The following is a 23,037-nucleotide window of genomic DNA, read 5'->3' as shown; positions in this document are numbered from 1 at the left end:
TGTGCTCTCGGGGGCAAAGATCGGGGTACGGCCCCTCTTGCCACATCCCACCCTGACCCCCGCCTGCCCTGTGTTTCTTTTTTGGCTCTCTCCGGGCCGCCAGCCCCTGGAGGCACTGAAGAGCTCCATTTTCTCTTCCGGGGGTGCAGGGGGGTTGTCGGTGAGGTCCAAGGAGAAAGGAAGGTTCTGTATGCCACGCGTCCCTCGCTGGCGACTATTTTGTGATTAATCTTCATTTCAACCATGTGTTTCCAGTTTTAGGGGAAAGAGAAAAACCAGCTTGGTTTAAAAACAGAAGGAAAGCCCCTATCTCCCTTCCTCCTTTTACGTGACTTCTGTTTGGTGGCCGGCCTGGCAAGGCTGTGTCGCTCTGGCCTGGGTCTGCCCCGAGGCACTGTCACAAGGACCCGCTTCACCGGTTTGCTGGGGCAGTTTTGGTGAACACAGCTTTACCTCTAGGAGTACTCAGCACTTTGTGTGTTTATTGCCTGGTCATACACACACGTGGTTTTTTTTATTGTTTTTAATGTTCATTCATTTTTGAGAGAGGCAGAGCAAGCGTGAGCAGAGGAGGAGCAGAGAGAGAGAGAGAGAGAGAGACAGAATCTGACGCAGGCTCCAGGCTCCAAGCTGTCAGCATAGGGCCCGACGCAGGGCTCGAACTCATGAACTGTGAGATCATGACCTGAGCCTAAGTCGGATGCTCAACCGACCGAGTCACCCAGGTGCCCCCACATAGGTGTTTTTACTTACACCTGCCCTGTCGGGCTGGGGTGCTGCTCTGCTAGGCTCCTGTGCCCTCGCTGCGCCCCAGGGCTGCGCAAGTCCCTGGGAGGTAGGAGTGCGCTCCATGGGCAGGAAACTGAGGCTCGCCCTTGGTAACTCCCACCCTGCCCTCACCAGCACCTGCTAGCCCCCAGCCATCTTTTAAATTTCTCTCCGCCTCGTTGCAGTCTGTGGGTATTTTATTTTTAATTTTTTTAACTTTTATTTAATTTTGAGAGACAGTGGGGCGCCTGGGTGGCGCAGTCGGTTAAGCGTCCGACTTCAGCCAGGTCACGATCTCGCGGTCCGTGAGTTCGAGCCCCGCGTCGGGCTCTGGGCTGATGGCTCGGAGCCTGGAGCCTGTTTCCGATTCTGTGTCTCCCTCTCTCTCTGCCCCTCCCCCGTTCATGCTCTGTCTCTCTCTGTCCCAAAAATAAATAAAAAACGTTGAAAAAAAAATAATAATAATTTTGAGAGACAGAGACAGAGCACGAGCATGGGAAGGACAGAGAGGCAGAGAGAGAGACACACACACAGAATCCAAAGCAGACTCCAGGCTCCAAGCTGTCAGCACAGAGCCTGACGTGGGGCTCGAACCCACAGACCTGAGCCGAAGTCGGACACTTAACCGACTGAGCCCCCACGCGCCCCTGTGGGTATTTTATTTTCATTTACGTTTCCATATTAGGGAGTTAAGCATGCTGGGGCTCATTCGAGGTGGGACAGTTTTGTAAGCTGGGGAAAGAAGGACACGAGTAGGTTCCAGTTAAGGCAGTGCTGTTCCAGTGCTTTCCCTAACTGCCTCTCACGCCTCCACCCGTGTCCGTGGCACTGCAAATGACCTGCCGGTGTCAGTGCTGTCCTCTGGCACTCTGGGAGCCCGTCTGGGGGTGACGTCTGGGGCTGAGACCCGTGGCACCGGCAGCCCCGTTGAGACGGCCGGGAGGCACATACTCCATGGGGCGCGCCAGCCATTTCCCAGGGCGGCCCCACTGTCCCCCACGAGCCAGCGTCCGGCCTGGTACGTCCAGTGGCCGCCCCGGAAGGAGCCGCCGGGAAAAGTCAGGCCAGTGGAGGAGAGCGGTTTATTGTCCCCAGAGCTGAGCCGGGGCCGGGGACGTCTGCAGGCGCCACACACCTCCCAGGAGGAGACGTGTTGTCTACGGCCGCGTGCGGAGGGTCTGGTGATGTCGTGCAGGTGGCGTGGCCTCTTTGCCGGGGCAGTCCCCGCCGCCCCTCTGCAGGCCCCCCGCCCATCTCTGCACCTGCCGGCCCTCCGATGGGTGGGCCGGTTGGTAAGTCCACGGCCCCACTGCCGTCCGTCTGCTCCCGGAGGCCCGTGCCTGGCGCACGCGTGGCCGGGGTCAGGCGAGGGAACGAGGGTCGAGGCGTGTCGGGACGCCCCCGTGGCTTGTCTCTGCGAGGCGGTAGAGGGTGAGCAGGCGTCCGGCCGTCCCGCCAGGTGGGGCCAGCGGGACCCGGCTCCAGGGCTGAGCGCACGCCTCGCGGTGGGGCTGGGTCATCGTCGCAGGGCTTGTTGTAAGTTCTGGGGAAACGGTGAACTGTTCTGCACAGGACTGAAGAGCTTCTGCGACCCGCCCTGAGTCTTAAGGGGACAGGGCCAGTTTTGCAAGGTGGTAACATTGGCCCCACAGCCCGGGGTGGGGCGAGGTTGCTGGGGGGTGGGGGAGGAGCCAGCCTGGGGGCAGGCGAGGAGGGGCAGGGTTGGGGCATCATTCAGGGAAAAGCACGGCGAGTGTGGGGGGGCAGCTGTGGAGTGGGAGGTCAGTCTGGGGGCAAGGGCAGACACGGGGGTGTGAGCCAGCCTGGGGGAAGGGATGGGGTGGGGAGGGTCAGCCTGGGGGTGGAGATACAGAGGGGTCAGCCTAGGGGTAGAGATGGGGGGGGGGTCAGCCCGGGGGCAGACACGGGGGCTGTGGGCCAGCCTGGGGGAAGGGATGGGGTGGGGAGGGTCAGCCTGGGGGTAGAGATGGGGGGGTCAGCCCGGGGGCAGACACGGGGGCTGTGGGCCAGCCTGGGGCTGGGGATGGGGGTGGGGATGGGAACTGGGACGGAGGGGGTCAGCCGGGGGGCAGGCAAGGGGGTGGAGAAGGGCCCGGGGTCACAGGGTCGGGGGGCAGCGTGGGGGCAGGTGAGAAGGCTGATCCCAGCTGGGAAGGGAAGGTGTGGGCAGGTGCGTGTCCTGTGCTGTCTGAGCTGCGGGTTTTTCAGGGAGAGTGACTTTGCCGGCCCTGCCTGGGCGGACCCGAAACAGGGTCCTGAGACACTGTCCACAGCGGTCACCCGGAAGCCCCTTCACAGACCCCCGGGAGTTCGGGCTGGTCAGTGCGTGTTCAGAGTTGCTTCTGAACACTGCTGCTGATGGTAGCCCCGCCCTCCATGGGGGAGGAGCGGTGTCCCCTTTGTGACCCACCCCTGTTGCCAGAGACGGTTGGTCCCCTGGTGTCTGTCTCACGGGTCCCCAGTTCGTGGTCGCCGATCACATCTGGGAACCCCAGATGAGAATTTTTATGGTGTGGCAGAGTGCACGCACACCTCGTGTGCGTGTACACACACACATGTACGTACACGTGCACACGAACATATGCACACATGTGGGTATGTGTATACGTGAACGCACACAGGTGCACATACACGTGCGGGTGTGCGTGGGTGCATTGCACACAGGTGTGTGGCTCACACATGCGTGTGCACGCACAAACGTGCGTCATGCACATAGATCCGTGCACGCACACACCCACATTGCACGTGTGTGCACACACACGTGCAGACGCGTGCACACTTGCGGGAACCAGCCCTCACCCTTGCTGGTCCGCGGTTTTCTCTGCTGTGGGCCCCTGACTTGTTTCAGGGCCAGTCGGGAGCGGGACAGGCGTGCGGACGGCCTGAGTGAGGCTCTCAGTTCCATTCTCCTGACATCAGAAGGGGTCGTGCACTCCTCGTGAACCAGCACAGTGACGTGTAGGTAACGGGAGCGACGTCGCGGAACTCCGTCCCGCTGATGGGCTCCTGCCTCAGTGTCACTCATCCCCACGGGGGACGGGAAATCACAGCCCTGATACCCGGCTCCCAGCAAGACGCCTCTGCTTCTCAGAAGCGCCCAGGAAGGCCACCACGATGGCACTTTATCCAGGTGTTTCCGTCCTGATGCCTAGGCTGTGATTCTTACCGCCTCCCGGGTTCCCGCGGCGGCACATGGTGGCGTTGTCACCGGATGCGCGTGGTGTGCGCCCTGCTTAGCGGTGCTTGAGTCCCGCCGAACGACGCGCGCTTGCTGAGCAGGAAAACGTCGCGCCCTTCCGATGCCATAAAGCAGACCGTGCAGCCCCCGCCCCCCCCAGGGAGGGCATCCGGGTGGCGGGGGCCCTCTTACCTTCAGCTGTTGGTGTGGATTTTTTAAGCCCATTCTGGAAGGAGAGGCAGGGTCCGGCTGAGGCCATCGGGAAGCCCGCTGGCGCTGCAGCACCGGGAGCTCACTCGCTCGCTCACGCCCTCCAGCGCGTCGGCGGGGTGGCCCGGGGTGGCCGGGAGCAAGCGGCCGCCGGGCCCCTGGGTGGCAGTATCTGGGTGGGTCCGAGTTACAGGGCAGTTGAGAAAAATGCTTCCTCTCCTCACACTGACCAGCGTGAGCAGCCCGCGTGAGCAGCGTGCGCTCCTGCCGGCAGGACTGGCCCTGGGGCCAGTGTCACTGTGGGGGAGGTCCGGCCACCAGGGTCAACGAAAGAATGTTCTGGAAGAAGGGCAGCTTGTGCCCAGGCTGGGGGCACCTGTGGGGTGGAGCACGGGATGGGACATCGGACTGCCGTGGAAGCGAGGGTGGGGTTCTCTGCCTCCCCGCCCCCTCTAGAGTCCCCTGAAGGATTCGCTCTAGCTTCACCTGCACCCTCCGGGCCTCTGGCCCTGCACCCTTAGCACCCGCTCTGCACCACACGGGGTGTCCTGCTCAGAGTCGCTCTTCCTTCTCGGGAAGGGACGTGCGAAGCGGCTCCCTTGTTTTGCCGGAGCACATCCCTCAGTAGCTTTCTGAGGAAGGGCATCAGGGAGGTAAGAGGCTTGGGAAACGTTTCTGTGTACGCTCAGCTCACGTGTCGGTAACTGGGTTCGGGACAGGATTCTGGGTGAGAAGCCTCCTCCTCCGGGATCCTCAAAGCATCCCGCCGCCTCCTGGCCATCAGGATGGCTCCCGAGAGGTCACTGTGGAAGCTCCCGGGACCCCCTCTGTCTCCCAGGGTCTCCGATGCCGGCACAGTGTGCCGGGTGCGGTGGCCTTCATTCATTCATCGTGCTGCTGGGGACTTTCGTCCTGTAAACACGTGTCTTCCTGTTCTGGACACTCTCTCCTTCTTTGTCGGCTAATCCCTGTGTCTCTGCTTCCCTCTGGAACATCCGCGAGCTAGGCGTGGGCCTCCGGACTCCAGGATCCAGCTCCCTTCTCTTTTCTCCCCCGGTTTTTATCTGGGTCACATTGTGCACCTTTTAGGAAAACTGAATTTTATCATCCCGACGTTCAACTGGACATTTTGTGTCTTTAACCAAAATTTTAAGTTCTAAGTTCACTTTCATTTGCTCAGATTCTTGGTGGTCTCCTGTCACGGGGTCTGGCCACGGCTCTCCTTTGTCCACAGAGTCCCTTAAATACCAGCCGCGGTATGCGAGCACTGGCGGTGGGCGCAGACCTTATCAGAACCGCACCACACAGACTTTGATGCACGGTATTGAAAACAAAGAACTTGCCGTTCCCCGGTGCACGTTCCTGTCGCCTGTGCCTTTACCCATCAGTGCCATGCTCTTGAAGCCACAAGCCTCCCGTGTCCGTGTGGCGGGAGGGCCGTGTGCTGGTGGCCACCGCGCATCCGTCCTGTCTCTGTGTTCGGTGACTTTGTACTGGGAGCACAGAGGCGCCATTTACACCCCAGAGATGGGCACGTGCTGCGAAGCCGGCTCCGCACCCCTGCCCCTTGTCCCCAGTTGCCGGCACACCGCTGACGATGTTCCCGTGTCCTCTTTCCAGTTCCCAAGCTCTGTTGGATTTTCATGGGCTGACGTGCTGTCCCCATGTTTGCCCTTACGGTTTCTGTCCCTTAGATGCCACCTTAGTGGGCTTGAGAGGAGACTGAGATGAAGCTCTGAGTGAGGGTGCCGTGTTGCACAGGGATTCTGCCGTCCCCTGCGTCTGGGTTCTTAGCCTGGCAGCGGTGTGCGTCCTGGGATGTCCCAGGCCAGTGACTTCTCTCGGGGACCTGAGTGGGAAGTCACTGTGTCGTTGGGCCCTTGCAAACATTTCTGCCAACAGAGGCGGGGAGGGGGGTAATGAAACGTGCCCCCGGACCTCGAGTCTGCCACCAGAAGGTGCTGCGGGCTGTGGACACGCTTGCCCAAAACCTCACACGCGCACCTCTTGTGATCAGGAAGCGCCCCTGCGCTGGTGTGTGTTTTGGCTTTTAATGAACTCTGTTTTTCTGAGCACTTTTAGAGCCCCAACGAAACCGAGCAGAAAGTACGCAGAGTTCCCTCACCCCGTCCTCACACACACACGGCCTCCCTGGGTCAGCAAGGATCCTCCCACCCCAGCACTCAGCCCTCCTCCCCTCCTGCCTGCCCTGCAGTCCCCGGTCTCACCACCACCCTGGTGCGGACCATTCCCGGAAACCCTCACCCGAGCGGGAGCTCGGAGTTACGGAGGCTCTGGGAGCCACTGCCGGGGACCGATCAGCCACACGGGGAGAACGTCTTCTCGGGTCAACGAGACGGTGCCGTGGGCTTTACACGCACGAGCTCTGGAGCAGACGCATTTGGGAATGTTGTGAATGGTGCTGACAGGTTGCAGATGGGCCCGTTCAGTGTGCCCAGCTGTGGCCTGGACAGAAATGTGGAGGGAACGTGAGACGCAGAAGCTGTAAGGGGGGTGAACCATAGCTCCCCACTCAGGTTGAATCCGAGAGAGAGAGAGACGTTTTGTGTGGGAAAGTGACATGCTCTGATTCACATTAAAAACCTTACTGTGGCCACTGCTGCTGTTTCATAAACGTACTAGAAGGACGTTTGGAATTCATCGGACTGCTGGTAACAAAAACCTGCAAAACAGTAACTTAGAGATTATTTGCTTACTAACAAGTGAGGTAGGCAGAAGAAAGCAGGTGTGCGGTCTCCAGTATGTTGTCAGGTCCCCAGTGGATTTCCACTCGGCCGGTTTTAGAATGAGACCCTTATCTTCATGTTCACAAGGTGGCTGCCAGAGCTCCAGCCATCACATCTGAGCTCCAGGCACCAAACAGAGGAAAAAACGAAAGGCAAAAACCGCAAACACTAGCTGAGTCAGCCTTCTTCAAGAGCCTTCCTGGAATTCCTACCTAATAGCTATTCACATGTCTTTGGCCAGAATGCCCCAGGGGAAGCCGGGAGATGAGGCTAGCTGGCCACATTGTCATCCCGGGTACAGTCAGGGTTCTGTTCGTAAGAGCGAAGGGACACGGGTGCTGGGACAAGCGGGTGGTTGTCTGCAGCACGCGGCAAGGACGGAAGCGGGCGAAGGCCTGGGCAGCCGCGCAGAGGTCCGGCTGGGGGTGGGTGTGGCTTAGATTGCATCGGTGATAAGGGTGGCCCTGGGGGCGGGGAGCCAGGGGGCGCCCGGAGCTCCTGAGCCGCCAGCATCATCCGCACAGACCGCTGCTCCCCCGGGCCTTGTGGGATTTCTGCAGGGGTGTTGCGCGCTCACCGGACACCGAGATTGCGTAACGAGCGGGTCACGTCGGGGACACGGCACGGTCGAGTCCCCCCCCTGGCCTGGGCTTCCGGAGCCGCCTCGTTCCCCTCCCGAGGGCAGGAGGGCGTGGTCCCCGCCCCCAGTGAGCGCGTGCCGAGCCGCGGGGAGCCGGCTCCGTGGGCCACAGCCTCCTTCCCTCCCCGCGTGGGCTTCCTGGCGCATCCTGGGTTGCGCTCAGAGGCGGCCCCGCCGTGCTGCGGGTCCCCCGCGCCGCGCAGCTTGGCTTTCAGACCGGCGCCCGTCCCTGTAAGTCGCTTTACTGGCACACAGCCACCCTCCCCCATTCACGCAGCGGCTGGCGCTGCTTTTGCCCCATCGCGTGGACCTGAGAGCCGGGACAGAGACCGCAGGACCCAAGACCCCCCAAAGTAACGCCCCCCCGGCCCCCGGCCAGGAGGTGCCCGTCCCCGCAGAGAACGGGCTCCTCGCCTTCGGGGGCTGATGGTGGCCTCAGGCTGAGGGCAGACACTGGGTGGATGGGGCCCGCTGGCCGCGCCTTCTGCGGGAACAGGAGGTAGGGAGCGGGTCCTCCCCCCCCCAGGGAAGGAGGGCGAGCAGCTGAGGCCTGGCTGTGCCCGGTGTCAGCCCTCTCGCAGAGTCCCCCCAGGGGCAGGAGCTCAGGACAGGAGCCCTCCCCTCCCCGCCGTCAGTCCTTCCCTTACCAAGTGGGGTGGGGCTGTCGCAGCACCCCATGCACGCGGTGAGAAATAGACGAAGTTAAAATTGAGAAGAGCCCCGTTAAGTCCAGAGTGATGCTGAGGACAAGCCGTGCTGGGCTTTAAGGCTCAGACAAGGATTCCAGGGGCAGGATGAGGGCGGAGCCCCGGAGGGCTTCCTGGAGGCAGTGGCTTGCCTAGGTGAAGAGAAAATGAAAACTTCTCCCAAGACTTTCTTGGGAGGTTTGGTTCGGCCTGAAGTGTCAGGGAGCAGCAGGGGCTGGTACAGCAGGTTGCAGGGGCCCCGGGGAGGCTGAGCAGGAGAGGACTGTCGTGGGGGTGCGGAGGTGCGGGCTGCCCCTTGTATGTCCCTGAGGGGTGGTGCCATCAGGGGGCTGAGGGGAGGGCTCCAGAGAGGGGCCCAGGGCTCCGTTGGCCTGGGAGACCTGCGGGTGGAAGGAGGAGAAGGAGGTGAGCCGTCCCGCACGGCAAGGTCACATGTGCGCGTGCATGTGTGTGTGGCGTGTGTGTGCAAACACGCCCAGGGTTCAGCCTCCGTGCGGCTCTCTGGTCTTTTGCCCTGGCTGACCTCGACGAGGTTCACGGGAGCTGGGAAGCCAGGGTCTTAGAGGGAGAGCGTTCCCTGGTTCCGCAGCTTTCCATCACGTTACCAGCTGGCCGCGCGCAGGGGGGAAGCTGGGCGGCCAGGCGGGCAGTGGCCCGGTCTGGGTCCCCGCGTCTGTCCCACGCTCTGCAGGCCCGAGGGGCGGGAAGCTCTGACCTCCTGGAGCCCCGGCCGCGCCCCAGGTGACTGGGGGACGCGGTGTCAGTGTGGTCAGTGCGGGGCTGCCCCCGGGAGCCCCGTGGCATCCCCACCACCCCCGCTCCTGCGCAGACAGAGCAGGGGGCAGGTCGAGGAATGGAAAGCTGGTGTTAGCACTCGCCTCCTGAGCCGTAACCTTTCTTCTCACTTGCTTCCAGAGTTTCTCCGTGAGGCCGGAAAGAAGCACACCGTGTAAGAACCGGCTGGCCTTCCAACGCTCGCGGTGGTGACCTTGCCCGGCGCCCGGGAGATGCGGGTCCTCGGGGTGCGTCCCGCCCAGCGTCTCCGGGCTGTGCTGTGGGTCACAGCTCCTAGGCTCTGAGCAGCGTCTGCCGTGACGCCCACCGTGGCCCCCCCGCCCACGAGCGTTTGCTGCCAGAGCCCCCTCTGCTGCGCCCACCCGTGAGGATGTGCGTCCCCGTCGGGGGGCTGCTGGCCACCCTGGCCACGGCGCTCGGGGTGGTGGTGGCGTTCGCTCCCGCCCCCAGGATCACCTGGGAGCACGGAGGTAAGGGCCCCCCTGCTCTTGGGGTTGACAGGTGGGTGCCCTTCGGTGGGTGGGTGCACGGCCGTGTGGGGGTAGGTGCCTGGGTCACGGGGGGCACGTGGGGGCTTGCTCAGGGCCTGCTGGCCAGGTTTCTAAATCGGGCCCCTGGAGAGGACGCGCCTCTCCCTCGCGCCTGACGGCCGAGCACAACCGCACTGAATGGCCTGTTTTTAGGACATTTAGCCTGTGTGGCTGAGCTTCCGGCCGGTTGCTTTCATTTGCCCACGGTTCGTTTCTGATGTATTTCCCCTCCCGGGGGCTGTGTCTTGAGACCCCTGGCTGCTCGCAGGCGGTGCCGAGTGGTCTCGCGCACAACCCCAGGCAGCGCGTGCCGGGAGGGCCTTCGTCCACGTGCATCCGTGCCCAGCACGGGGAGGTCAGGAGAGCAGAGAGCGTGAGCCCCAGTGACACATGGAAACCCAGGTTCAAGGCGCACCCAGGGGCGCCTGGGGAGCTCAGTCGGTTAAGCGCCGGACTCTTGATTTTGGCTCAGCTCACGGTTCGCGAGTTCAAGCCCCACGTCGCGCTGTGCGCTGATGGCGTGCAGCCTGCTTGGGATTCCGTCTCTCTCCTTTCTCTGCCTCCCCTGCACGTGCGCACTCTCTCGCTCTCAAAATAAATAAACTTTTAAAAATCTACGTAACGAAAGATAAAAAGATACGCTGATGCCGGACGGACAAAGCGGAGAAAGCGCTCCTTCAGAAATAACGCCCATGCGTTTATCCTCCTCCTGAGGAGCTGACTGTTGAGTCTCTCGTATTCGGGGTTACGGATGCGGTTAGCTGATAAGTGAGAAATCTCACTTGTTTCTCTCCTTGGCAGGTTTGTGGTGGTTATGCCTGAAAAATGCTTGGGTTAAGGGACAGATTTACTGAAACAGTGTTTTTTAAAGGTTTTGAGGTAAATCATGATTTTTCTGAACAAGAAAAGCTTAACTAGCTTTATTCTTTATACACCTGTTGCGCGTTACGGTTAAACACACGTAGACGAGAGTCTGGGAGACACGGCGGTCGGCACCCTGAGGCGTGAGGACGGGCCGCGGTCTCCTGGGCGGTCACACGCTTGATGATCACGTTCCTGGGAGGTCACGTGCTTGGAGGTCACGCTCTCGGGAAGTCACATTCTTGGAGATGACTCTCCTGGGAGGTCACGTGCTTACAGGTCATGCACTAGGCGGCCATGCTGCCGGGAGACCACGCCGAGTGCAGGGCTTGAGGGAGCTCAAGGGATGTCGGGCCACAGTGCCGGTCGAGCGCAGTGGCTCTGGGGCCTCGCGGGGTCCCGCGCTCTGGGTGACCGTCCTAGCGGGTCTGCTCTGGCACAGGCGCCTGAGCTCTGGGGCAGCGAATCCGCCACGGCCCTGGCGACGTGGGTGTGCGTGGAAGCAAGACGGGGACTCGGGAGGCACCCGGGCTCATGTCCTCCCTTCCCCCCAGAGGTGCGGCTGGAGAAGTTCCACGAGCCGGGCATCTTCAACTACTCCGTCTTGCTGCTGAGCGAGGACAAGAGCACCCTGTACGTGGGGGCCCGGGAGGCCGTGTTCGCCCTGAATGCACTCAACGTCTCTGAGAAGCAACACGAGGTGAGGCGAGGGCGCCCCGCTCTGCCCCCCGGGGCCGCTCACTGCGCTTCTCCGGGGGCGTCAGGCCCCTTCCGGGCTGCGGCCCCTCACCGGTCCCGCACGCCCATGGGCCGGTCACCCGGAAGCTTGCTTCCGGCCTGCGTCTGGGCCGCGTGTCCCAGGTGAGCCGGGCGGCCTCTGCCCTCCCTGGGCCGGCCACTCACCCGGGGCCCCCCTTCTCCTCTTGGAGTTTTGCACTTCTCATGACGGCAAATCTCGGCCACCCGGAGGGCAGAGGAAGCGGTGACCGTGAGGCCTGTCCCCTCTCGGGTCCTGCGGCCAGGTCGCTCTCTTCCGCCCCTTTCCTCGTGCTCTGCTCCCTCTGGAGGCTTTGAGGCTGGTCCCAGGCGCACTCTTCATCCGTAGGGCTTCCCCAGGTGTCTCCTAAAGGAAAGGACTCTTTTTGTCCACGTAACCGAACCACCATGGTCACGTCCAAAAGTGTCATCAAATGGCTGATGTTTGGGTACCAGAGACTCTCCTAAGGATGCTTGAATGCCGTTGACGCGGGGCCGTCCGCGAGGCCGTCCGCTCTGCCCGTCACTTCTTGACATCCGGCCGCCGTGCTGGCCCCTTCCTGGGAAAGCCACCGCTCTGCACCCTCGGTGACAGGCCGGCCCCTCCTCCGAGGCGGGGTCCTCGCCCCAGCCCTGGGCCTGTGCAGAGCAGAGCAGGGCCACGGGTGCCTCGAGGATCGCAGAGCGGGATTTTCCGGCTCGACGATCCCTTCTGTGTTGGGAGCAGGAAGCTGTCAGTCTTGGGGGGGGGGGGGAGGGAAGGCACACCTATCTGCTCCTCACGTCCCGCGGGGCCAGCTCCTTGGGAGTGGCTGGATCAGCCCTTAGAACCTTGGCCGTTATTTGCCAGTTTTTAACGAGTTCCTTCCCTCCAGAGGGAGAGAGTGGTGTTGGGATATTTGGTTTTGGAGAATGACCTTGGGGCCGCGTTTGAAGGGCCTGGATCCACGGGCAGCCGGAGCCGCCCGGATGCTCAGACCGTCCCTTCCCCGGCGGGCGGCCTCTCCCCCACCGCTGGCTGCTTAGCCGCGACCCCAGTGGCTGGGGTGGGCTGCTTCTTTCTGGAATCGAGAATGTCGATTCTGCCCCAGACCTCTGTGTTTTGTCTCGGCCCCCCGACCGCGTGCTTATTTCTGCGTGACTCACGGACGGGGTTTTGTGGTCATCAGCCTTTGAAGATAAGGGGAGTGCTGACCCCGTGGGTGCCCTCAGAGCCTCACTGCTCTGCCGATGCGTCCTTGTCCCCTGGGGGCCTAGGGATAGATACAAAGGGAAGCCTGGGTGAAACCCTAGGAACGTGACCGGCCCCGTCAGCGTGCGCGTCCCGGGTCCTCGAGCACTTCACGTAGGCAGCAGTGAAACGGTTTGCGCATCAGCCTCCGAAGGAAGTCGCCCGTTGCTGGGACGTTGCTTTTGCGTGTTCCTGGTAGGACTTCCGCTAAGACGTCCCGCACTGCGGATGCGGGAGGCGAGTTAGCGCGGGACCGCGTACAAGGGGACTCGCCACTCTGCCAGCAGGCAGCTCCGGGCACATCCTGACCTCTGAGCACCCGGCAACTGGCTTCACCTGGGCACCGGCCATGGGACTGTCACATGGGGAGGTGGGACAGCTTGGGGACAGTGAGGCAGGTGTGGGGGAGCCGCCGTCCTCTGGAGGCCGAGGGGCTGGGGCACGTGCCGGCCCCCCATGACGCGTCCCCTGGCTCAGGTGCTGGGAAGGGGGGAGGCGGGGAGCGGGCGGTCGCCCCCTCACGGCCACGGTTGCGGAGCTGAGGGAAGCCGGTCCTGCCGTCCACCGACGGCCAAAGGAAACGCAACCCGTGTCCTTTTCTTCCCGCCCTCCGTTTGCTTTGGGGTGAAGGAGTCCGCGCTGCTGTGTGAAAACACCTGTGGCTTAGCTCGCTGTGACGGGCTGAAAACCCGACTGTCAGCCCTTTGAGCTTTCGTGCTGCTTTGCGGCGACTGACGGGATGCTGGGCGGCCAGGGGGGCTCTGATGGCTCCGGACCCCGGCGTCTGCCGGCCCAGCCTCGCTTTACAAAGCCTCACTTGTGCGGTCTTTGTAAACTGTGCATTTTTACGCCGCATCCCCTTCCCCCTTGAACGGGAGCATGTGCTGAAACGGATTCTCCTCTCTCCCCACAGGCATATTGGAAGGTCTCAGAAGATAAAAAGGCAAAATGTGCAGAAAAGGGGAAATCCAGACAGGTAATTTCCGGTCTCGGAACCCCAGCAGCCTGGTGACGTGGTCGCGCCCCATCCCGCCAGGCGCCCTGTGCCCAAGCGATGAGGCAGGGTCGCTCTGAGCAGGTGCCAAATGTGGCGGGCATCTGAGAAATGTTTTTAAAGTTTGGCTTCGTTGGATGCATTCAAGTGGCCCTAAAACTTGGTACCTTCTGGTACCTTCTTCTGGTGCCTGCTGGCCGATGGTGTAAAGGGCAGGGTTCAGACCCCCGCTGCATGCCAGAAGCCCGAAGCGGCGCCGTGGGATTTCTGGAGTTTGGGCAGCAGCCGCCCCTTGAGAATCTGCTCCTTCCCCCGGGAGATGCCAGGCCGAGCGTCTGCCTCCCCCGGGGCTCTGGGCCCCCCCCCCTGCCCCCAACCGGCACCGGGCCCATGTCAGAGTCTCCAAGCATCAGAGCCCATCTTCCGTGGCAGTGGGGGCAGGATAGCTGAGTTAAGGTAAATTTGCAAGGCTGCAATCTGCAAGGCTAATTGCAGAATAAGCAAAAATGAAAAAAGAAAGTTTTTGCTCAAGTTTTTTTTAGCAGAACATCAGACACTTGTACTGAAGTCAGTAGATCCAAAGTTGCCTTAGGAAACGGGGAGAATGCAGGCTTTGTGATGTAATGACTGGGGCTGCAGGGAGGGTCTGAGAGCTGTCAGACCAAGGGCTCACCCGGCCCAGAGCAGAGGCTGCACGGGGACGCGGGCCCCTCCCGGCTGCTGTGGGCAGGACGAATTCTTGCCAGCCAGTTGAAAACCGTCCTAGCGAAAAGAAAGCCACGAAGCCTCGCCGAGCAGAGATAATTTCAGGCGAGAGCGCATGCCTCCCGGTCCACGCCAGCCCTGGAGAGTGTGTTCCTCAGTGACATCTGGTTTTCCTGCGGGCCCTTTCTCACGCGGAGCCGGCTCGGCCCCTCCCTCCCAGCCTGTCCCCTGCACTGGGGCCGGCGGGGTGGGGTCTCCTGGGGGCGAGGAAGGCTGGCGGGTCCTGCCTACTTTCCCCTCTGCGGCTCTGGCCGCACGTGTGAGGCACGGGCTGTGTGTTGGGTGCGAGTAAATGCGGATTTTCGGTGGCGGGTGTCCGGGAAGACTTGAGTCCGTGTGTCTTTGCTGAGTGTCGATCGGCGGCTGAGGTGAAATCCCCGTGGCCCCTGGCGGCCGGCGGGGGGGACGCCGCAGAGAGCGGAGTGCTGGGTCCAGCGGGCAGACGCAGGTCTGTCGGGGGGACTGGGGCTCCGAGGCTGTGCCCGCCGCCCAGGCAGGGTCGAGCCAGCACGAGAAGACGGGGGTGTCCGAGGTGGCAGGTGAGGGGCGGCGTCAGGCACGTGCTGGCTGGCCCCCTGCCGTGCCGGTGGGTGGCGGAGGGCGGGCGTCCCAGGGGGCCGGATGACGGCTCACGGGCGCGTTTCTCTCCCGCAGACCGAATGTCTCAACTACATCCGCGTGCTGCAGCCGCTTGGCCCCGGTGCCCTGTACGTGTGCGGGACCAACGCCTTCCAGCCAGCCTGTGACCACCTGGTGAGGCTGTGCCCCGCCCCCTGCCCCCCGCCACCTCGTCCAGGGTCGGTACTGCAGCTGGTGGGGCCCAGGCGGCGTCGGGGGCTCCCCGCTCTGCACAACAGTGGGCGTGAGGGTGTGGCCGCTCACCAGGGCGGGACCCATGGGGCCAGCGGAGCTGGCAGTGGGGGTCCCGCTGGGAAGTGTGCTGGCGACACAGAGAAGCCCTAGGGTGCCACGGTCCGGCCTCCTGTGTCCTCTTTGCCACGTTTTGTGCTCTGCGGGGAGCCCTGCCGCGGCCTGCGTCCCGGTCAAAGGGGGGAGTCAGGACCCTGCCCCCAGACTACGTGTTCTCGGTTCACCTGTGTTACGGCCCGAACGTGTCCCCCACATCCGCACGTTGTGGCCCGAATCCCGCCATGTGGTGGCATTTGGAGGTGGGGCCTCTGAGGAACTATCACGGTTACGTGTGGTCACAGAGGCGAGGCCCTGATCCCGCAGGGTTGACAGCCTTCTGGGAAAAGCCGCCAGAGCCCCCTCTCCACCACATGGGGACAGAGAGAAGGGGGCCCTCGCCAGGCACCGGCCATCCGGATCCCTGACCGCAGCCTGCAGCCTCCGGAGCCGGAGGGAGTGGGCGCGTGTGCGGAAGCCGCCCGTGTGTGCCCGCTGGGACGGCCCGGCCCGGCCGCTGTCCGCTCCTGGGGCCTCACCACGTGGGTCTGCCGTGGACACAGAGCCGCCGCCCTCGGCCCCGGAGTGCACCCCCTCCCGGGGGCAACGGCACCGCACGACTGTGCGAGCACCTCCCTCGCCGACCTGCACGGGTCCTGCTGAGCCGGGCCCGCCTGCTGCTGCGCTGGGGCCTCTGCAGAGGGGCCCCCACGGCGTCCTCCCAAGGCCCTCGCTCCCGGGGCACGTTGGACGGCAGCGTCTTGCTGGGAGAAATTCCTTTTACTCGGGCACCCGATGAGCCATTTGTAACAACCGCCAGGAGAAGAGAAGACGCGTTTTAAATGCACGTGGGGATTCAGAGTGAGGCACGTGGTCTAGTGACCGTCCCCGACTTGGGACACAGAGCGTGCCTCAACCAAGAGCCTCGTTTGCCGGAACCCTGAATTAACTAGAATTTAAAGAAGACTCTCCAACCTTGAGTCAGAGATAAACGACAGCCCAAAGTACGGGCAGACGGAGTTTGCACACGGACCCCCGGGGTGGGCGCACCCCCCCCCCCCCCCCCCCGCGTGGCCGGCTGGCGGTCTGAGCCCGCAGACGCTGGCTCTGTGGGGTGCGGTGCTCTGAGCTCTGAGTCTGGGTCCTCAGGACAGACGTCGCCTGGTTCTGCATAAGGGAAGAGCGTGCCAGGTCGTGTGAGAAACGCCCACACGTCACAGGGTTTGCTGGCTGGAGTCTAGCCCCTCTGAAGCCGAAAACGGATGGAGACTCCAATCCCGTAGTTGTAAGGGGGTCAGATGTTTCCTTTAAATCCGGGCCTGTTGTTTGGCCCCGTATTTTCAATAAGGACGTTCACGCTGACAGGAAACGTCAGATCCCGCCTGTGTATCTGGCACCTAGATTGCGTGGGAAGGGACATACGTGGGCGTGCGGCACCCTGACCCGCGACCCCTAAGTGCCTACCTGACCAACGCCAAGCCTGTCGTCACCCGTGAAGATTTACAGTCATTGCCAACGCCCTCTCGTTTGCGCTCTGCCCCCCCCATTCAGGCGGCCTCCAAACCTCCCCTAGACGGGCCATCCGTTCATGCCCCAATTTGTGCTTTGAGACCTGAGAGGGGGGTCCGCCTGGAGAGGTGGGCCCAACATCCCCCGGCCCGTGAGCCCTCCCTCCGACGGGCGACGGGCCCGCACCCACTCCCCACCGCTGTCCGTGTTCCTCAGCTTCTCCGCACTGGAAGGCGGGAGGTGGTGCCCACCTTCATTCACGCAGGCACGTCCTGTGTTTCTGGCAGCAGGCGCGTGACTTCCCGCTATGCCTCCAGCGGTGGGTTTCTTCTCTGACCCTCCAGCCTCCCTGCACGGTGCGGGCACGTTCCCAGCCGCTCACCTGTCCCCGGGCTCGGGGCCCCGTGTCTCTGCACAGAGCTTGCTCGTTCCTCACGTATTGGGGCTGCTCACTCCTTCCTCGGCTGGTTTTGGGCTCTCGGGTCAGGCCAGGAGGGTCCCCAACACTGAGGCCGTCCCCCGTGCTTTCTGTTAGTACAGGATGGGGTGGCAGGAGGTGGGGACGCCGCTGCTTCTGCCCATGGGTCCGGTCTGCCACTGCCTTGGGTGCCGTCCTTGTTGGACGTAGTTGGTGCACGGCCTTCCGATGGCTCCCTGGGTGCCTCCCGCCTCCGGTCTGCCCTGGCTGCTCTGGGGCCCTAGAGCCGCCAGCATCTTACAGAGGAGTAAACCGAGGCTCCGAGGTCCTGCGCGGCTCTCGTGGCGCCGGCGTCCAGACCCGGGACTCACGTGGCCGCCCACGCGTGCTCTTCCCTCCGTGCCCCCGGGTGGCGAGTCTGTGAAAGTAAATGGCAGAGCAGAAGGGTGCTGGGAGACTAGGAATTCAGACACCGCGTGATGCCCTTTCTTCTCGTTCGCTCGTAGAACTTAACGTCCTTTCAGTTTCTGGGGAGAAGCGAGGATGGCAAGGGCAGGTGCCCCTTTGACCCTGCACAGAGCTACACGTCCGTCATGGTTGGTGAGTCCCGCCCCAGGTCAGCATGGGCTCGGCTGCCTCCCCCAGTTCCCTGCTCCCTGTCCCGGCAGAGACGCAGCCTCTCCGTAGACCCCTGTACGAGCGCTCGGATTCACTGCGGAAGGGTGACCGGCCACCCCCATGGCCAGAGGTCACATGTGTGGGAAGGGGTCATTTTGTGTCCGTCCTCTGTGCGCGTCCCGTGGCCCCACTTACACCCGAACGTGTTACTTCCCGGGTGCGGGTCCCCTGGGGTTCCCGCCCCAGCTGCTCGTGAAGCAGCTCTCGCGTGGAGTGCACAGTCGTCCACGTGAGGGACCGAGACGGAAGGCTCGCGACGCAGCATCCGTGGCCTCCCCGCTTCCCTGGGCCGGGGGCTCGTGTCTGGCTGCCGACCACCCCTCCTCTCCTCTTTCTTCCGGGGCCGCTTAAGATGGGGAGCTGTATTCCGGGACGTCCTATAACTTTCTGGGAAGCGAGCCCATCATCTCCCGAAACTCGTCCCACAGTCCTCTGAGGACGGAGTACGCGATACCGTGGCTTAACGGTAAGAGGCAGGTGCCCCTGGGTCGGTCTGTCTGTGGCTCTGAGTCCCAGCGAGGGGCCGCAGACACCTCCGGGCTGGGACGGCCCCACGTGGGGTGCTTCTGGAGCCGCCAGGGCTCCGGACTGGGGCCTTCCTGTCCCTGAACACAGAGGTGGTGGTTCTTTGTGACACGAGAGCCTGGTGGTCCCTGCACCCAGGCTGACCGGCTCGCTCACCTTCGGATAACGTGTGCGTGGCGGATTCACGCAGCTGCTCACACGGGGCTCTAGTTGGCGCTGGCCGGCGGGCCGTGACCTCCTGGAGGCGGGTGGTCTGGGGGAGGAAGGACCCCTGGCTTCCCCTCACCGCGGGGCGGGTCTGCTGGTCGGGGGTTGTCCGCTTGAGGCACGTGCTGTTTGCACCGGCAGATGCGTGTGTTCTGGCAGGTCTCTGGGATCGGGGTCCCCGGGGTCCCCGGGGTCCCCGGGCTGCCTGCCATCGGGAGGCCCAGCCCGGGTTCTCGGGGCCGGCCCAGACGGTGTGTGTTACAACCGCGATCCCCGGCACCTCCTTATGCCGAGGAGGACGGATGGGCACCGTGCCCGCTCCGGGCCCTGGGGTTTGTCTGGGGCGTGGTGCAGGCACTAGCTGGCGCCTTGGCCGGGAGGTGCCCGGGCCCCGCGCTGGGGCGGGGGGATAACCGGGTGTCTCTTGCCTGCAGAGCCAAACTTCGTCTTTGCGGACGTGATCCGAGAGAGCCCGGACGGCACGGACAGCGGGGACGACAGGGTGTACTTCTTTTTCACCGAGGTGGCCGTGGAGTACGAGTTTGTCTTCAAGCTGATGATCCCCCGGGTGGCGAGGGTGTGCAAGGTGAGCCCACTCCCCGATTTCCCTCTGGTCCCGGCTGGGCGCTTCGCGCATCTGGAGGACCGGTCTCGTGGCCCGGGCTCCAGGCCTCCTCCTCCGAGATGTCCGTTCACCTACCTCATCGTTCTCCCGAGCCACGGAGGGGTGTGCGCGGCCTGCCCCCGGGCAGTCCGGGAGTCTCCCTGCGGGCCCCGGAGCATCGGAGCCGAGTGTGGCCAGAGGCCCAGCCTCAGCAGGCCTGCTCTGGACACACCGTCCTCGGACCTCCAGGGCCATATAGGAAGTTGGCTTGTGTTCACCGCGTGAGCTAAATTCTGCTAGATTTGGGATTTCGGCGTTCCTGCATCAAGGCGGCAAGGGGGGTGTGCGTTCACTGCCCCCGAGTGAGGATGCTCTGATTCCAGAGTCTTTGGCATCCAGATCTCTGCGTTTCGGGGCTCCCTCCAGAGCAGGTCACGTCAGGCGTGTCTGTGATTGTCCCGGGGGTGCGGGGGCAGCCCACAAAACCTGTCTTGGGGGGGACCTGGCCGAGGCCCTTTGAAACGACTGTCTCCTCTGGGACGAGGAACGTGTCTGGGGGGGGACCCCCGACGTGTTGGCCTGAAGCAGACGGGAGCCCCTGCTCCGTGGCCCTGGCTCCAAGGCTGGCTCGCAGGGGTGGGGAGCACGGGCAAGGGGCGCGAGGCTGGCGGAGGTTCTGCCGCTGTGACGCCGTGCGCGGCCCGCCGGCCCCTCCGGCCGCCTCCGGGTGATTCGCCCACAGGCCTTTCTTGGTTCTGTGTTTTAATCTGAGACCCCAGCTGGCGCAGACCGGCTGCCGTGGCCACGTGGCCATCCACGGCCCTTCTTTTCCCACCGTGGCCTCCGTCCACCGAGACGGGGACGCTCGGGGCCGCGTACGTGACTGACTCCCAGCTGCCTACGGGGAGTCAGCCCTCCCCCCACTACGCACGTCTTTGGGGTTGCAGGGGGACCAGGGCGGTCTGCGGACCCTACAGAAGAAGTGGACGTCCTTCCTGAAGGCCAGGCTCATCTGTTCCAGGCCGGAGAGCAACCTCGTCTTCAACGTGCTGCAGGCCGTCTTTGTCCTCAGGGCGCCGGACCTGAAGGAGCCCGTGTTCTACGGGGTCTTCACCCCACAGCTGTAGGTGCCCCGGCGGGCCGGCGGGCGGGCGGGCGGGCTGCGTGTCTGCGCTCCCCCCACCCAGGACGGTCACCCTGCCCCCTCGTCCCCAGGAACAACGTGGGGCTGTCAGCCGTGTGCGCCTACAACCTGTCCACGGCCGAGGCGGTCTTCTCCCGCGGGAAGTACATGCAGAGCGCCACGGTGGAACAGTCCCACACCAAGTGGGTGCGCTACAACGGGGCCGTGCCCACGCCACGGCCCGGGGCGGTGAGTGGGGGCGGGGCGGGAAGGGTGGGCCCGCTCCCCATCCCGCGTTCCCCTCACTGCGTGCCGTGGCGCGGCTGTCCCTGACCGGGCCCGCGCCAGGAGGCTCTTCCGGCCGGCACGGGTGTTTTGTGGAATCAACGTTGTGATAAAAATAGGTCTGTCTCACGTGCCGCTTCCCCCCCAAAAGCACGGTTTCTCGGCAGTGGGCCGTACCCCCCACCCGTTAACCTGAGTCACGTTTGTGCCTTCCCGAAAGCAGTGACTCTTGTGTGGAAACCGGCATCTGCCCGTCATGTGGCTGGTGTGCGGGGCCGTGGGTGTGGCCGCGGTGGGGCCGTGGCCCGGGCGACTGGCCTGGGGCTCCTCCCTGGGGGTCCACGCCTGCCAGCAGCCGTCAGTTCCCTCCACGCGTGTCATGAAGTAAATCGTGGTCACGTGATTACGAATTTCGGTTTCCGCACTCGGGAGCCAGGACAGGAAAAGAACCCCTCACGTGCTTGGCCTTTGTGCTGTTTGGAACCGGACCGTTTTTAGTGATTTTAGCAGAGATGTCGAGGAAGAGCTATCAAGTGATAAGCCGTTATTTTTCAATTTCAAAAGCTTGATACGGTTTTCTCATTGACAAATAGACACCAGCAAGTTCGCTGTGTGTCGTGAAGCGGGATTAGATCTCGCGGACACACGCACGGCTGCCCTTCCCGACCGGCTTTCGGGCCACGTCTTCGGATTCCTGGGGGAAGGTCGCCGCTGACTTTCCCCGTTGGCAACAGCGCTCCGCATGGCGTTGTCACAGTCTGCGCCCCGCGGGGGGCCTGCGTGCGGGGCTCGTGCGGGCTGTGCGTCCGTGAGCACGCGCATTGACGGCCGGTCTGCCCCCCACAGTGCATCAACCGCGAAGCGCGGGCGGCCAACTTCTCCAGCTCCCTGGGTCTGCCGGACAAGACCCTGCAGTTCGTCAAGGACCACCCCCTGATGGACGGCTCCGTGACCCCAACAGACAACAGGCCCAGGCTGGTCACAGGCAACGTGAACTACACGCAGATCGTGGTGGACAGGACCCGGGCCCTGGACGGGACCGTCTACGACGTCATGTTCATCGGCACAGGTGGGTCCGGCCCCCCCTGAGGACGCCGGCAAACGCAGCTCCTTCTTGCCGCGAGGCCAGCGTCTCCCCGGGCGCCCGGAGGGGTCTCCGGCAGGGTTTCCGAGAAGCCGCCACCCCTGGCTGGCCTCCGCCGTCTGACCGTCAGACCGCTGGGGCGCTGACTGAATGGCCGAGTCCCGGCCCCCGTGTGGGGATCCAGGCCCGGTGGGTCGGGGCTGGTGCGCCGGGAGTGGTGCCCGTGCGGGCCGGTTGAGAGCAGGTGGCAGAGAAGTCCCACGTCCCTGCTGGCTCCAGACGGGTCCCCACCTGGGACTCTCACGCAAGCGTTTCTGGAAGGCGGGGGGTGGGGGGGTTGGGGGTTGGGGCCGGAGGGCGCCGGGGTCGTTCCTGGGGGCTCCAGCGTGCCCTGAGCCCTCCCCTCCCCGGGGCCTTCACCGCACGGCGCCCCGGAGGGCCGCTGGAGCCCGAGAGCCGCCTCTCCTGTGATGTGGTGGCACCGTGTCGTGGCCCTGACTTCCACGGGAGTCAGCAGTGGGAGGTCCGTTTCTTTTCCAGGAAACAGCGGAGTGACCGGTGCCGCTCACGCTGTCAGTCCGCGTCGCCAGTGGCTTCTCCTCCCCACGTCCAAAGTGCGGACGGCTTCGGCTCCTCAGCGTCTCGTTGAGGGGAGGAGCCGAGAGGAAGAACGGGGGCCGTGACCGTCCAGGCGCGTCCCTGACCTGTAGCCTTGCCCTTGCAGACCGGGGCGCCCTCCACAAAGCTGTCAACCTCGAGAATGACGCCCACATCATCGAGGAGACCCAGCTTTTCCAGGGCTTCGAGCCGGTCCAGACGCTGCTGCTGAATTCTGAGAAGGTAGAGAGGACAGGCGGGCGGCCTCCCACGTCCCTGGTCACCGGCCAGGCAGGCGGGGAGCTTCACACATCCCTGGTCACCAGGCAGGAGGGCGGCCTCACACATCCCTGGCCACCGGCCGGGCAGGCCGATCATCTGTGTGGTCCAGATGAGCTGACCTCCGGGTTCTTACAGAGGGCCCCGTGAACCCTGGGCTTTGGGACGGAGGGAAGGCTAACTGGGGAGATGGAACAGTCGCCTCAAGTTGACCGAGCGTCCCGAGCTGCTGGGGTTGACGCCCGTCTGCAGGTGCATCTGTGGGCGCAGAAGAGCCCGCCCCAAGGGACGACGGTTATGTCTGTGAGCCGGCTCCCCCAGCGAGGCACCTTCTCCCTCATCAGGGTCGGGATGGCGGCACCTTTGCCATAAATGCCAGGAGTGAGTGTTTGGGGCTCGGGGGCTGTAGGTCCCTGCCGTTGTGCACAGGCAGCCGTGGGACGTCCGCACACGGGTGGGCCTGGCTGCCTTCCAGCAAAGTCTTTTTTATGGAAACAGAGCTCAGGAAGTCACGTAATTTTTGAATGTCATGGAATATTATCCTTTTGATTGTTTTCCAACCATTTATATAAGACATGTTATTAGTTGGTGGGTAGCATAGAAACAACCAGGGCCCTGG

The 23,037-nt window shown here is 63.5% G+C and overlaps 1 protein-coding gene across 6 annotated transcripts in view; it reads left to right on the top strand.

The window, feature by feature from the left end:
- Positions 1-23,037, top strand: part of SEMA4D (semaphorin 4D) — an 80,246-nt gene that overhangs the window by 41,295 nt on the left and 15,914 nt on the right. For all 6 annotated transcript variants that reach the window (XM_042914219.1, XM_042914218.1, XM_042914217.1 and 3 more), the window contains exons 2-12: positions 9,187-9,536; positions 11,012-11,157; positions 13,358-13,420; positions 14,858-14,956; positions 17,543-17,636; positions 18,067-18,180; positions 18,881-19,032; positions 19,998-20,173; positions 20,266-20,422; positions 21,305-21,527; positions 22,267-22,382. In XM_042914219.1, the coding sequence (XP_042770153.1) occupies positions 9,437-9,536; positions 11,012-11,157; positions 13,358-13,420; positions 14,858-14,956; positions 17,543-17,636; positions 18,067-18,180; positions 18,881-19,032; positions 19,998-20,173; positions 20,266-20,422; positions 21,305-21,527; positions 22,267-22,382 (1,440 nt within the window). In that variant the 5' untranslated portion in view covers positions 9,187-9,436. The remainder of the gene's footprint in view (positions 1-9,186; positions 9,537-11,011; positions 11,158-13,357; positions 13,421-14,857; positions 14,957-17,542; positions 17,637-18,066; positions 18,181-18,880; positions 19,033-19,997; positions 20,174-20,265; positions 20,423-21,304; positions 21,528-22,266; positions 22,383-23,037) is intronic.

The sequence above is a fragment of the Panthera leo genome, chromosome D4 (genome assembly GCF_018350215.1).
Source record: "Panthera leo isolate Ple1 chromosome D4, P.leo_Ple1_pat1.1, whole genome shotgun sequence".
Classification (NCBI taxonomy): Eukaryota; Metazoa; Chordata; class Mammalia; order Carnivora; family Felidae; genus Panthera; species Panthera leo.
The sequence above is the reverse complement of the archived record's forward strand: the minus strand, read 5'-3'. Positions and strand labels throughout refer to the sequence as shown.